The 14,025-nt window shown below is 40.7% G+C and overlaps 1 protein-coding gene across 1 annotated transcript in view; it reads right to left on the reverse strand.

Annotated features, from left to right (window-relative positions):
- LOC110982060 (uncharacterized) overlaps positions 1-14,025 on the reverse strand; it is a 64,171-nt gene that overhangs the window by 5,779 nt on the left and 44,367 nt on the right. The window contains exons 11-14 of the mRNA XM_087142647.1: positions 11,117-11,188; positions 10,135-10,206; positions 9,521-9,592; positions 203-286 (exon numbers count right to left, since the gene is read on the reverse strand). Coding sequence (XP_086998773.1) covers positions 203-286; positions 9,521-9,592; positions 10,135-10,206; positions 11,117-11,188 — 300 coding nt within the window. The remainder of the gene's footprint in view (positions 1-202; positions 287-9,520; positions 9,593-10,134; positions 10,207-11,116; positions 11,189-14,025) is intronic.

The raw sequence follows: 14,025 nt of genomic DNA on the forward strand, positions 1-14,025 counted from the left end.
TGAAAACGCAAACTATCCAAAAAGATAACTAAACACAAAGCTAAAAGCAGAACGTTGAGAACATTTAATGAAACTCTCTGGGAAATCTAGCAGTTATGTATATCAGAAATAGAAAAAACTACACAATATATTTCATAGATATGCACTAAAAAATAATTCCACGAGTTACGACTTGAAGGCCCCATATAGCTTGAAAACTCACTTCATTTTGGAGGTGATTAGACCTTCAAAGGCGCCCTTTTCGATGGTTGCCCACGACCTTGTCCCAGATATATTGAGCAGTAGACTGAAAAAAGATAATAATTATTTACCAAAAAAATCAATGGTATAGTGCACATTCACACAACTTTCCTTGCAGTTGCATGTATATTGTTTAGGGTACTGTCTTAATCAGACTGCTTTTTGCTTTGATTCTACACTATTTTGCACTATTTTGGGGGCAAACACTGGGTATACAGTGTAATTATACACGTCAGGCAGGGCAAAAATCTTAAATTAATTAACATCTCCCGGGCACAAACCATCCTTGAAAATAGAAACACATATCTTCCCCAACATACAGGGACACCCTCGTGAAGTTTCTTTATTCGCGTACCATCATGCGCGTGCTCCATTCAGCGGGGATCTAGGGGGAAATGACCTTAAAAACTTTTAGTCATCGATATAGATGACAAACAGCTGGCCATTTTCCTTGTCTATCATTCACTGATCTCTCGACTAAAATTTCGCCGGATTTTTAAATAGTCGTGTTGTTACACACGATTTGTATGTCTGTATTACAGCCCAAACAACACGCATGACTGAAGGGAACATCGGTAGAAATCATACACACTATATACAAATCTGTATTGATTACAGTACAGCACACTGTCCATTCCATCTATTATCTCCCTGTAACAATTTTGAGAACAGGTTTCCAGAAAAGTGTAGTGGTCAATGAGTCAAACACCAGATGTTCACCAAGGCCAGTTGACCTATTGATAAAACTTGGCTAGCTACTTGGAATGTGGGGGCGGAGGCCAGTGCACCCACAACTTTCCTTGTTTCATGGAATAGTATTTCTTCAAAATGAAAGGGTGGAACTTGATCAAGAAATTCATATAAGTCATAAGTTTAAATCATTTGATTTTATTCTGATTGGTCAATGGAAATAGTCATCAATTTAGAGCAGGGTGATGTAACCTTGCTGCATAATTTACTTGTGACTTATATTCAGTAACTATGTTGAAACCGTAGATTTGTAGAGTATAAAAACCCTGAAAGTGTGTTGAGAAATCGAGTTGGAACTTTGCGAGCAGAGAGCCAAAGTCTGATGAGACCAACCTCGATGCTTTGAGCCTGTGAAGTGTTTTCATATTAAGAAAATACTTGATTTGTGAATTTTGCTGCGGTGAAATACTCGTTAGCAAACAGGAGGATTTTCCTCACCAACTCCCTGTTTGACTGTGAGGAGCTTTGCATGAGGCGAGGTTTTGAGAATAAAAGAAACTCGTATTCTTAACCAAATTCTGTTTGTCAACAAAGACTTCTTTTAAGTCTGAATTGTCCGTATACTTAGGCTAGGACGATTGCTTCGAGTTCGGTTACTGAGACTCAAAATTCAGCGCTACTAAAAACATCTCGCCAAAAGTTAAGGAGTCGAGGTTGTTACACTTCATAATCATCGGAATTCAAGACTCTAAGGTGGTGCTCCGCGTACTGATTAGAGCAGTCATGGAGAAAGGACACAGAAGGAGTTTGAACTGCCCGGTCTATAACATCAAGCCGATTACCACTTTCTGGCATGCCCGGTAAGTCCATAGCCAGAGCACAGCGCACGCCTGCTACCCGTCATCTGTTTTGCTACCATAAGCTCCCTTTGTACCCCATGATCGTCGCCGCAATTTTTCGTTGGTAATCTGCATCCCTAAAACGTTGTTTACTGCAGTATAGGAAGTTGAATATTCATGCCATCGTTGGTGCTTGATATGATCCGACAACATCATCAAGTGTAGTGTTTGCGCAGTTGCTTTTATTAGGCTGTATACCCGAAGTGTTCATGTGCAGTTGTTGCCCTTCTCGAACGCTTTCTTCTGGACTTCTTTTAGGAATAAATAGCCAAGCTGTGATTTCGTGTTTTGTTTGAATCATTTTTATTATGGCATTTGTACAAAGGCATATTTTATGAGATTTCGCTATCACTCCTTGTGATGAAATAGCGCATTTTGTTGCTACTGAACTAAGCTTTCCAGTAGTAGTGAACATTTTGTTGGCCAGTCTTAGCCAAATTCGTTCCAAGTCTTTGACACTGATGTATATTGGACGGAGGAGACTAGAATTACAAACTTTGCATGAATAATGAAACAGTGAGTCAAAATTTTAAGCGTTTATTTACGATGGCAAAAGTAGTTCTAATAGGTTTTTGCTTGCAATTAAATACAAATATTTAATTGCAAGCAAAAACCTACAAGTATTGCTAGGATATTACTGGCCCCACTTGTCCAGCTAAGATGCAGGCAGCAATAAGGCATTTTTGGAATATTTTCTATTATTCGTCATCATTGGACGCTTTGAAGGTGCCTGAGTTACAACTGCTCCTGTGTCCTTCCTCCATGGAGCAGTGTAGCTCCCACTGAAATGACCGTAATGTGTGCCCAAGGATGAGCATATTGTAGCTTGTGTTCGCTATGGAAGGTTTGATGTTTGAATGGTCTGAACACTGGTTGAAGGGAGTTCTTTTCAATTTGACAACGAAATGATCCATTTAAGCTTTGAAATCGACACCTTTTTCTGAAAAAGACATGCCTGGAAACAATGACAGTAGTTACTTTTTTTCAGCCCAGAAAAAAACTTCTTCATATTTTACTGATGGTGTTCTTCATATTTGTTTCCTGCGTTTCGGATAATAGCGGGAAACTATTGTCTTACGAATTTGAGCAACGCATAGCTCGTTGCGTAATGGGGCGTTGGGTTCCGTATATTATAACAAATAGGTTGTAATGTAATTGTATTGGTGCATATATTACCTACGCTGGGTGAGGCCTCCGAAGTTCCTTCCACTCTTTAGGTACTGCTGTGTACTGGGGTAAGGTACATACCGCTTTTGTCAATACATTTGCATAGTTTCTCACATAGTTTCCATTGATAATCAGTCAGGCAGATCGCGTTGACTGTATAAAAGCCAGTAGCATTAGCTTGGGGTGTGGTCATTTTGCCAAAGCCAACTGGCCGCGTGGGTCGGAGGAACTCATAGGCTTGGGGATCTTTAGTTTTCTTCGTCGGTACAGATAAGTCTCTGTAAATTTATTTGCTTTCCTCCCCAAATTTCATTTGGCCTCGTTTCTTTTTTTTTGTTGTGTGCACATTTGTGCCTATTGCCTCCAGCCCCTAGAACCATTTCATCGGATTTGTGCCTACTTGTTTTTACGTTTAACTCTAACCCAGTGCACTTATATCGGGCCACGCCCTTAGGTTGTTTAAACACTACACAACCTTTTCCTACATACTTTTCTCCTTCTTTATAATAGATGAGTATTAGTTTAAAAAAATTACAACGTCTGGAGGGCCCTCCAGAAATTCTGTGTGCTTTTTTTGTGTGTTAAATGTGTCTTAATATTCGTTTACTGTTTTTTTTTTGTCAGTCGCAGCCCATTTAGGCGGCGCCCCACCGCTAAGTCAATTAGTTACCGCTCGGTCCATTACAAATCTTTGGTGGCAGCGGTGGGTTTTTCTTTTAACATGGCACACAGGAGAACATATGGTATTGTCCTTTCAGATGATGATATTTCCGACCTCCGGAGTAGTGTTGCTGAAAAGGCTAGTGAGGATATAGCAGGACCCGAGGCAGAAATTAGTTCTTTGTATAATGAAGCGGTGCTGGAATCAGCTGAAAAGCAGGTTCCACTGGCTATCGGATCTAAAACTGAACAAAATCCTCCGACCCCCGAACACCCGATAGCTAGTGGGCCTAATAACAGTCTTTTGAGGCCCTCTTATGATAACCTTACGGTTCGGGAAAAAAAAGCAGATCCAAAAGTAATTTTTGTAGAAGGATCACATCACCGCACTGCGGGGACCTATGATGGAACCACTGATTGTAAAGACTGGATTTTACATTTTGATTTGTGAAGCATTGTTAACAAATGGAAAACAGATGATAAGATTAATCATTAGCGTAAGGGGAGAGGCCCAGACACTTGTCTGATACGTGTAAGTTGAATTACGGTCAAATACTTGATGAGTTTCGTGCACATTTCAGCCCTAGTCATTCGGCAGATACCAACCGTTCACGCCTAAAACTCCGTGAGAGGCAAAGTGGCGAAAAACTGGCTGCGTTAGCTCAAGACAAACGGAGCCAAATGTCGAATGCGTACCCGTGCATAGACGTTGAAAACAGAGAGAACCTTGCTGTTTACCATTTTGTAGATGCTCTGCGTCCGAAAGCCATTCGTGCCGAAGTTCGTCGCGCAAATCCGGGCACTTTTCGAGCAGCGTTAAAAATTGCACAGCGAGAAGAAGATATTTTCTTGACTGAAGGCAATACCGGATCGGATAATCGGCCTCGCTTAGTTCCTTTGCAGGAAATGGCTACCAAGGACAAAAACCAATCAACTTTGGAACAAAGAGTAAGCAGCTTGGAAGGTAAGATATATGAACGAATCGAAATTCTTGAGGGGCTTGAAAAGCTTGACTGGTTGATATCGTCAAACTATCTGCATTTGAGAGCAAGCTTAACAGCAGTCAGCTTGTAAAAATACAGAACAGTATTTTGACCAATGACAATTACACTTTCAAACGCAAGAGTTGAGAACATGAATATAAGTTTAATGTTAAAGTTGCTTCTAAGCTGAGAGACACCGAGTTGAATCTGCAGGACGAAGCTCAAATACAGCAAGCATCGAAGTATATACCTGAGGGTATAGAGTTAATAAATCATAGACAAAAACTAATCAAAATGGCAGATGTTTCGGAGCTGGTGTGGAGCGTAGTAAAGAAATATGAAACCAACCCACTGGCGTCGGATTCAGAAGACAAGAAGAAGATGTATAGGGCTGAAGCCAGGGCCACTAAGAGGCTTAAGACTGAACGGGTCAAGAGAAGCAGAAAACCCACCAGATTTGCTTCCTGGCAGTACCCCGGCCGTCCACAGTCGGCAAGAGCGAGCAAGGGCTTTGTTCTGGTTGCGGACAAGCCGGTCACTGGAAGTATGAGAGTACTCAAAACATGGATGCAATCAAGGTGGATACGTTTTTTGGAAGTGTTTCAAGCAATAATGTAGATAACATGGATGGCAAAATTGCTCAAGAAGGCATGGAAAAATCTGACTCTAATTTGCAACTTGGCAGGCGTTACCGTGGTGAGAGTTTGGTTAAGATGTCACCATTGGGAGATTAGGCAAAGCGTTGCATCAGTGGGAAAAATTGGAGTTATTCCATTCATTAGAAGTTTTTTGCTGGAAGGATGTAAAATTCCTTTGCGAACGGCGCCTGATGTCATATTTTCTGATAATAAAAAGTCTGCTAAGGAAAATCCCACTTCGTTGTTGAAGGGGGATACAGAGACTACTTGCAAAAGGTTGCATCTCGGAGGTTGACTCACAACCTGTCATTGTTAATCCGTTAACGGTGGCGTATAACAAGACAGGAAAACCAAGAATGGTTCCCAATTGCAGAAATGTTAACCTTCATGGCTTAAGTATTAAAAGCCAAGAATCGAGTGCGATTAAAGTATTCAGTGATGCATCCGCCACAGGGTATGGCGGCTATGTCTCTCTCTTTGAGAGGGGGATGTCTCCCTTTGCGGGGGAGCTGTTACTGAAAGCATATATCCTAATTCCCTTTGTGCGGGAGCCTTGACTTCAGTGATGACTGATGTGCGTAAAAGAACGCTCTTTGTAAGAGCACCTCTACAAAGGCCAATGATTCGTCCACTGCGGAGGGTATTACTGTAGATGCTGCTTGTGTGGCAGCCTTTGCTGAAGGCAGTGATATTTTCACTTTAGGGTGTGGCAGTATGAACTCCCTTTGTGCGGGAGCCTCAATGGCAGGCCGTGATGACGTACAGGTATGCGTTAGAAGATCTGTTGGCCAAGAAAGGCTTGTGGAAAGTAGTGTAGGCCTAGTGGTAGGCTCATGGGGTAAAAACGAAGCTCAAAATAGTTCCACTTGGAGAGAATTGGAATCGGTATCCCGAGTACTCAAAAGTAACGAGAAGTTATTGAAAAAATTCAGTGCTTCACTGATAATAAAAAGATGACGTAAGTGTTAAATAATGGTAGCAAAAAGTCTAACTTGCAGGAAATATCTGTGGACGTTAACAACTTTTGTGAAATGAATTCGACAATTCTTGATCCAGAATGCACGGATACAAAGAAAAGCAATATGCAAGCAGACTTGCTGAGCAGAACTGTGGAGAGTGATGATTGGAGAATACAGCCATGGTTTTTCAGATCACTTGGTAGAGAATGGGGACCACATAGTGTGGATACATTTGCATCTAATTTGAACAAACAACATAAAAGGTTTACCTTGAGGTGGTGGTGTCAAGGAACGGAGGCAGTTGACGCTTTTAGCCAGATGTGGGCTAATGAGAATACCTGACTTGTAACTCCACCAAGATTAATTCTGAAAGTATTGTTGCCAGAGCTAATTAAGGGCACATTAATCATTCCAATGTGGGAATGGGCACCTTTTTGGCCGTTTTTACTTACTGAAAGCAAAGATTTTAAGTCGTTTACAGACAAGAGTATAGTACTTCCACAAGAGAAAGTCATCCTCAAAAGTCAACGATATGATGGTATTTTTCTCTGACGACCCCCTGAAATTCAAGTTGATAGCTTTGAAGCTAGTTATTTGAATTTGTAATTGCTGGGAGGGAACATTGATTGTGACTTCCATTTTCTCTGACAGAGATAGGATTGCAGCACAGTGTCTCGCAGCTTTGGAGGCAGGTGTGGCATCATCTTATGCTTTCCAAGAGTGGTGCAACGGTGTTCAAAAACGTACGTCGGGGATTGAAGAAATGGCAGAGATTTTGTACCGAAACTGGTTACACCCCATTACCAGCCCTGCCCATTACCATCGCCGTGTATCTGACGGAGCTCCTGGACTCGGGTGCATCCCACCATGTTATTTCTGCTGCACTAAAATACAGCATTAAATGGGTGCATGAAAGGAATGGTTTGTTGACCCAGCAAATAGTTCATTCGTCCTTAATTTTCAAGGAATCAGCTAAACGTATAACCGGGCACATGACGCGGAAAAACGATGCAGTATCATCTGAGATGTTGGTCAAGCTTTGTGAAAAGTGTGCCGAAGAAACAGATCTATTAGTTATTAGAGATCTAGTTGTGATAACTTTAGCATTTGCCGGATTTCTTCGGTTCAACGAACTACTAAAGTTCTCTGCGTTGTTCTGAAATTACTATTGCATCTGATTATTTCACTGTTATGATAAAAAGAACAAAACGTATCAGTACCGTTCTTAAAGAAGTAGTAATTTCTAAAGCTTCTACTTCGGGATGTCCATATTCTTTGCCAGCTACAGGTGTAGAAAGCTTTTAAACACACAGACAATGTAAAATGCAATCTTTATTCAATGACCGATGGTATGTTTTTGGTCTATGAGCGTTGGTTCTTAATATACATGTATCTTAAATTATCCTTTTTACATATCAGGTTTTGTACATTATAATTGTAAATATTTTTTGTACATTATAATTGTAAATATTTTTATATCCCTGCCATCAATGTTTATCCTATCCTTTTCGATACTTGTTTTTGGTGGCTGCTTGTTTGTTTTGGTCATGGTTATAAGTTTTTCTACGTCAGTTTATGAATATTTTAGTGATTTCACTTTTGGATGATTTTTAATTTTAAAAGGTGCCGTTTTTCTCAAGTCAAAGACTGGTGCACTCAAACTTCTGAGTGACTCTGTATTGGGAATATAGGTGGTCCATCAACCTGTGGAGCTGTCAAAATAAAATCGTCACGACAACGTCGTCAGTGGTCACGTGACATGAGATTGAAGTTGCAGTCACCCATAGGCTTTGTGCACGCTCTTCTACATCGCAACATTATCACTCATAATGAAAGTAGTCCTGCACTTCAGCTGAAGACTACTATGAGAACGACAGATAAATCGTATTTTTTCGGTGTTTGTTTGAGTAAATATATACCAAAGAGTTCAAATATCAAATAGTATTTCTTGACTTTTTCCATATAAATGCAAATCACGTGACATGACTTTAGAGTGCCGTTTTTCTCCAAAAGTTTTGTGCACGTTTTCTCAAGTCGAAGACTGTTGCGCTCATACATCTGAGTGACTTTTTATTGGGAACATAAGTAGTCCATCAACCGTGGGCCTGTCAAAATAAAATCGTCACGTTCACGTCATCGGGAGTCACATGACAAGAGATTAAAGATGCATTTTTCTCCGTAGGTTTTGTACATTTCTTTCACTTGGCACTTTTATCGATCTTACCAGTGGTTCGCCTGGGGATTACTGTGAGAATTTCAGACAAATCAGAGGAAAATTTTTCTTACAGATAGTTTCAACGAATGAATTTGATCTGTTTTTCCAAAATGATAAGGATGAAAAATGAAAATTCCGAAACAGCTCCGTGGTTGTTCACAACCATTCACTCTATTTGTTTTGTTTGTTTGCTGTTTGTTTTTGGCGTTTGCTATCTGTCTGTCAGGCTGGATGTCTGTTCGTAGGTCATTCTGTCGGTCTTTTTGTCAGTCAGTCGATCAGGTGTTTTTGAAAAGAAGCTCAAAAGGGTAGCCACGAGAGCTAGTTGTACAAGCGCTGCACAAAGTTTAGATCACAACCAGAGGCATCGGGAGTGAAAGTTTCAAGTTTGATCGTGACATTTTTCGCTTGGAGAATTTTTTATCCTGGGGTTATTTCCCTCCTGCCTTAGTGTATCCTACCCATATAGCGCCGAAATGTTTCCTCGGCTCATTCAGAATTTACAAATTGAACCGTATGAAAAGAAATCCAATGCATCCTACTGATTCTGATAATACGCCCTATACTGCGTCCCACTGGGTAGGTGTTTCAAAGTTGGTATATATTCATGTATTTGATAGGAATAAGCCCAGCAATTTTATATAATTAAGCATTGATTGCCTGTCCGATCCCGCGCTAGGTAGTTACAGGTTTGAAAGTATGAGTCAACCCATCCAATTCACTTGTTAGTCATAGTCTGAAAAGGCACAGCAACACCTACAGGCAGGGGATAAAACACTCAGCCAGTGGTGGGATATTACAGAGGTTTGGTTTTGGACTTGACTTTCTTCCTGTTTAATAAAGCTTTATTGCTTACGACGTTTCGACAAATAATTAGAAAGATATGCAGGAAAAGGGTCCACACACCGAAATCAATGCTTCTTTGATTGTCTCAATGGAAAATCAGAAGACGTCATGTGCTGTCTATATCTTCGCCACAGGGAATTGACTAACCGTTATAGCTACTGAATTTGTATCGCTCATGCATCTTTACTGAGATTAGTATTCATTGAAAGCAATATACACTTACAGCCCTTGGAGATTCCAGAGAGGAGAAAAGCTACCGGAAGGAATAAAATTTACCGTCACATTCTGCATCAAACTGTCAAGTCAAACAAAGAATAACAAATTCCCGATGTTTTCACGTAGCATGCTGAATTGAAACATTATCTTGTACGAACAAGTGAAAAACCAGAAAATGAATAGCTAAACAGACACACCGCAATGAAACATCTTAAATTGGGTTATATGGGTTTTACGGCAAATTCGAAAGCATTTTAAGACCAGTGCACTAAGACTCAAAGGAAAATCTTTAATTGAACTGTTCAATTTTTTCATCCATTTGAATACGCTTATTGTAATCATGATAATATTGCATCGCTTTATTTCGCTTTTGGGAGAGATGAAATGCTGCAAGTAAAATTAATCAGTTTTGTGGCAAATTATTGATTGAATAGAAATTAGCATTTGCATCTCCGTCTACTACGATTACTTCTGTTGATACACGATTTCTTGTTACAAGCTTGTTCAAATATTGATATTTTAATAGGACATACAAAAGAAAAAGTCTCCTGCAACTTATTCTAATAGACTTTATTGAAAGAAATCCCCAATACTCGTGAAAGGGACTAACAACAAACTTACAGGTATTTTAGACTGTAGAGCTCACTGAAGGCATTTGGCTTGATGGAATTTATGGTGACGTTTTCAATATGCCTGAAGAGGATGAAACAAACAACAATAAACACACCTACTAATATCAAGCAGTCCGAGCGAAAATTGGTCATTTGCAGTTTGGCCATGCCCGACCACAAGCAATCAAGAATACGATTCCTACAAAAAATGTCGTTTCTGCATCAAGGAAAACCGTAGACAAGAGTCAGTGGTGTTCATGATCGGAAAAGTTACCAAGGGATTAGAGGTTTGCGAACGACAGGAGTACGGTAATACTGATATTTACTCAGCCCACACAAAATGTTGAACACTTCTTGTTCCTGCGTTATAAAGCCATCATAGCTTCGATCGTATTAAAGGCACATTCGGCGCTATCGGGGGTGATTGTACGCCTAAAACAATCCATTCAGTTAGCTTCAGAATCGGAAAGACTAGTACAAGTTGGACGATTCAGGGCAAGGGTCAATTTTGTATTGTCTATATCTGCTTTACAAAATGTGGTATTGCTGATTCGATGGTGACAGCAGAATTATCAAGGTCACACCGAGCGAGAAACCCTTTATGGTACTGTTCAACTCCTAGAATGGAAGACCGCCTCCCCAAACCTTTTTTAAAAATCTGATTACACTCATCACCTTAGTGTTTGTATTGTATTGCAATATTTCATTTTGGGTGGAGGTGAGATGTTTCATGTAAAATTAAACAGTTTTATAGCAGATTATTGATTCAATGGAAATTAGTCGTTGCATCTCTGTCAACTCAATTCTATACAAGTTGTGGGTTTGTGCTACAAGTAGGGCCCGATAATGATATCTGAATATGTACTGCAAAGGAAAAAGCATTAAGGGTACTTTGTAGCATCGTACGATTCTATTAGACCTTATTGAAAACGAATTTTGCAGTGTTTTCTATGCTGCCCTGCAACAGCGAAAGGGAACCAAAACAAACTCACAGGAGCTTCATACTGGCGAAGTCACTGAAGGCATTAGACTCGATGGAATCAATTATAAGGTTTGTCATAGACCTGTAAAGAACGGAAAGAAAACATAGTTGAAAACCTGAATACTCACAGGGGCCTACACTGATTTCTACCAGTCCGAGCAAAAATTAATTGTGTTCACTTTCCTTCTTACTTGCATGGCTTTATACAGCTTCATGGACGACGGGCCTGTTTGCTGATGGATTGAAGTAGTTTTTATGGGTTTTTCGCGACCAGTATTGAGAAAAATACAGGCCATAGGTCGATGTTATTTTTACACTAGTGGTGGTACCTGCACATATGCATGAGATTCTTAAAAAGTAGGAGTGAAATTTTCTTAGATTTAAAAGTACTACACTTAACTAGGAAGTCAATACTGGTTTAATGCAAGGCCACCATTGTGGATGCGTAACACTTGTCAACACACACACGCCCGCCGGCCCATTAAATGTTCAAGTGTTTCCCAGAGAACAGGAGTTTTAAAACTCCGCATCTGGAGCTCGGTGGTGCAATTGCTTGTTTGTGTATATTGGTGGTTTTTGTTTCTAATTCACTTCATTATTTAATATAATGATTCCGGCTATTCTACTCTAATTGACCATTATGCTATTGTGGCTAGCAAGGTGTTATTTTCACCGCAAGGTGTGAGCATAGTAGTAGTCCCACGATAAAATCGGCCTTCTAGCACTACGAACATTTAACAAAAGAAGTGCGGTGAAATAACAATGGATGTTCATTGTTAGTGGACTGTGTTTCTTTTATTAGATGTTCGTAGTGTAGGTGCTACATGCATCGGGGGCGGACCGAGAAATTTTCCCGGGGTTGGGACTAGGCCCATCAGACTTTGTTTAATGTCAGTTAAAAACAGGTTACATCGTCATATGCTCGCAGGATGCCATCCTTGAAACCAAAATATTGTCCTGTTTTGTGTGTACGAGCGTGTAGACCAGAATTGATATCCATCCCCACCGGAACCAAGCCTGTGTGTTTGCTTTTGCCATGACACTTTCGCTTTTGCCGTGATAATTGTGGGCCAGCGTAGAGCAGTAACTTCACATACGGAAATGTTGCTTCTGAGGGTTTGGGGGCAGGGGTACAGTAATACTGATATGTGGTGATGTTAAGCTTCTATGAAAAATAGGCTTGCTCTCTGATACAATGAAACCCGGGAGCCACAACTAACCTGCAGGCTGGAGACTACAGAGCGAGCCGAAGGCACGAGGTTTAATTGAACCGATAAGGACAAATAACTCACTCCTGACTACACTGAAGCTTACTTTTGTTTCGTAAAAAGGCTCCCTTTCTGCTTAACAAGCTCCAGTATTGATACCAACTAACTTAAAGTTGGAGTTGAAACGTGCAAATAGATATAATAGCATTTACTACAGTATACACCATGTAGAACCACCCATTCCAGTTCCATCATTCGATGATGATGGCCAACAAAAATGGTGTATCCATTTTAGTTTAATCGGAAGATACAGCGCCCTCGAAACGAAAACAGATGCCCATTCAAACAACTTGCTATGCAAACAGAGTTAGGCATTTTCTCTCTGACAACAAAGTCGGAAACCACACCATACTGACAGCGACTGGAGATTAGTGAGTTTATTGAAGGCTCAACAGAATCGAGGCCAGCGCGTTTCATAAAAGAAGGAATGGCAAACTAAGGTATGCACTCGCATGAAGATAAATTTGCCCAGGGTCCTTGCAAACTTATCACTGACGGATCTAGGGTCCCAACACCCAGCAACTAAAAACAACCATCTACCGTCAGATAAACGTTGGAGCTCGTTCCTTGGTCACGGTGGCAGTGTAAAAAAGCATAATACATGTGATGATAGTCAACCAAACCAACTGACCTACCCACCGACCAATTACAACCACCCAACTACCTTCCACCCTAACACAAACCGATGTAGCCCTACCCATATCAAATCAATAACTAGGATGCCAGACCGACCTATTTAACCTCTTCAAAATCATAAAAATGTGTGATCGAGCCGGAAATTTACTAGAGAGTGCCCCATTAGAAGCAAATGTTATAACTGTGGCACTAATGACCATCATGCTTCATGGCATAACGAAGATCACAGCTACTAAAACACACAAAGAGAGACAATATAAGAACCAGTCCTCACTATACCTGCTTAACCGGATACCGAATACTCGACACACAAAGAAAGTGATGAGGCCAATCATGGAGACAACAGCGACACGAAGGTTTAACATAACCAGAAAACTAGGCAGGCAAAAAGGGAAAGGGCAAGGAAACAGATCAAAAGAAGCTCGAGAGCGATGAGACAAACCTAGGGAGAAAGGAAAAAACGAACTACCCATGGCAAACTTCACCAACAATGAGTAACCCGGGAAAAGGTGTCGAGGAAACAGCTCAGAATGAAGTATACAGCTAAATCACCAAGGATTCAAACCCACTCCTAACTCATTATCCGGAAGAACAAGGAATGGGTACAATGGAACCACACGAAGGGGCCCGAAAGAGAAGGAAATCGGGCAAAAGCGGAGACGGGGACCAAACTCAAAAAGAGGAATCTCCAATGAAGGCTAAAACACATCCAGCAGACGGAAAAATGAGGAATGAGGAAACTGCAATGGAGACTGAAACGCATGCAGGGGAAATGCCAAAGAGAACTAACGAACAGGCTGGGGGGGTACAACCGGAAAAAACTCTGACTCTTACAACACTATCGAATCATACACCATGGAAGATTTGTGCCATACATCAGGCGAGTTGCCAATCATAATCGCAAAAATGCACATCCTTGAAAGAAAGCCTGACCTCTTTTCTCACATATCCAGTAATCCAAGGCATTCAGGTTGGGGGAGAGGAAGGGCCAAATACCATCATCCATGCCACTGCC

This window comes from Acanthaster planci, linkage group LG10 (genome assembly GCF_054643075.1).
Source record: "Acanthaster planci isolate LZ-2023a linkage group LG10, COTS_SCS, whole genome shotgun sequence".
Taxonomy (NCBI): Eukaryota; Metazoa; Echinodermata; class Asteroidea; order Valvatida; family Acanthasteridae; genus Acanthaster; species Acanthaster planci.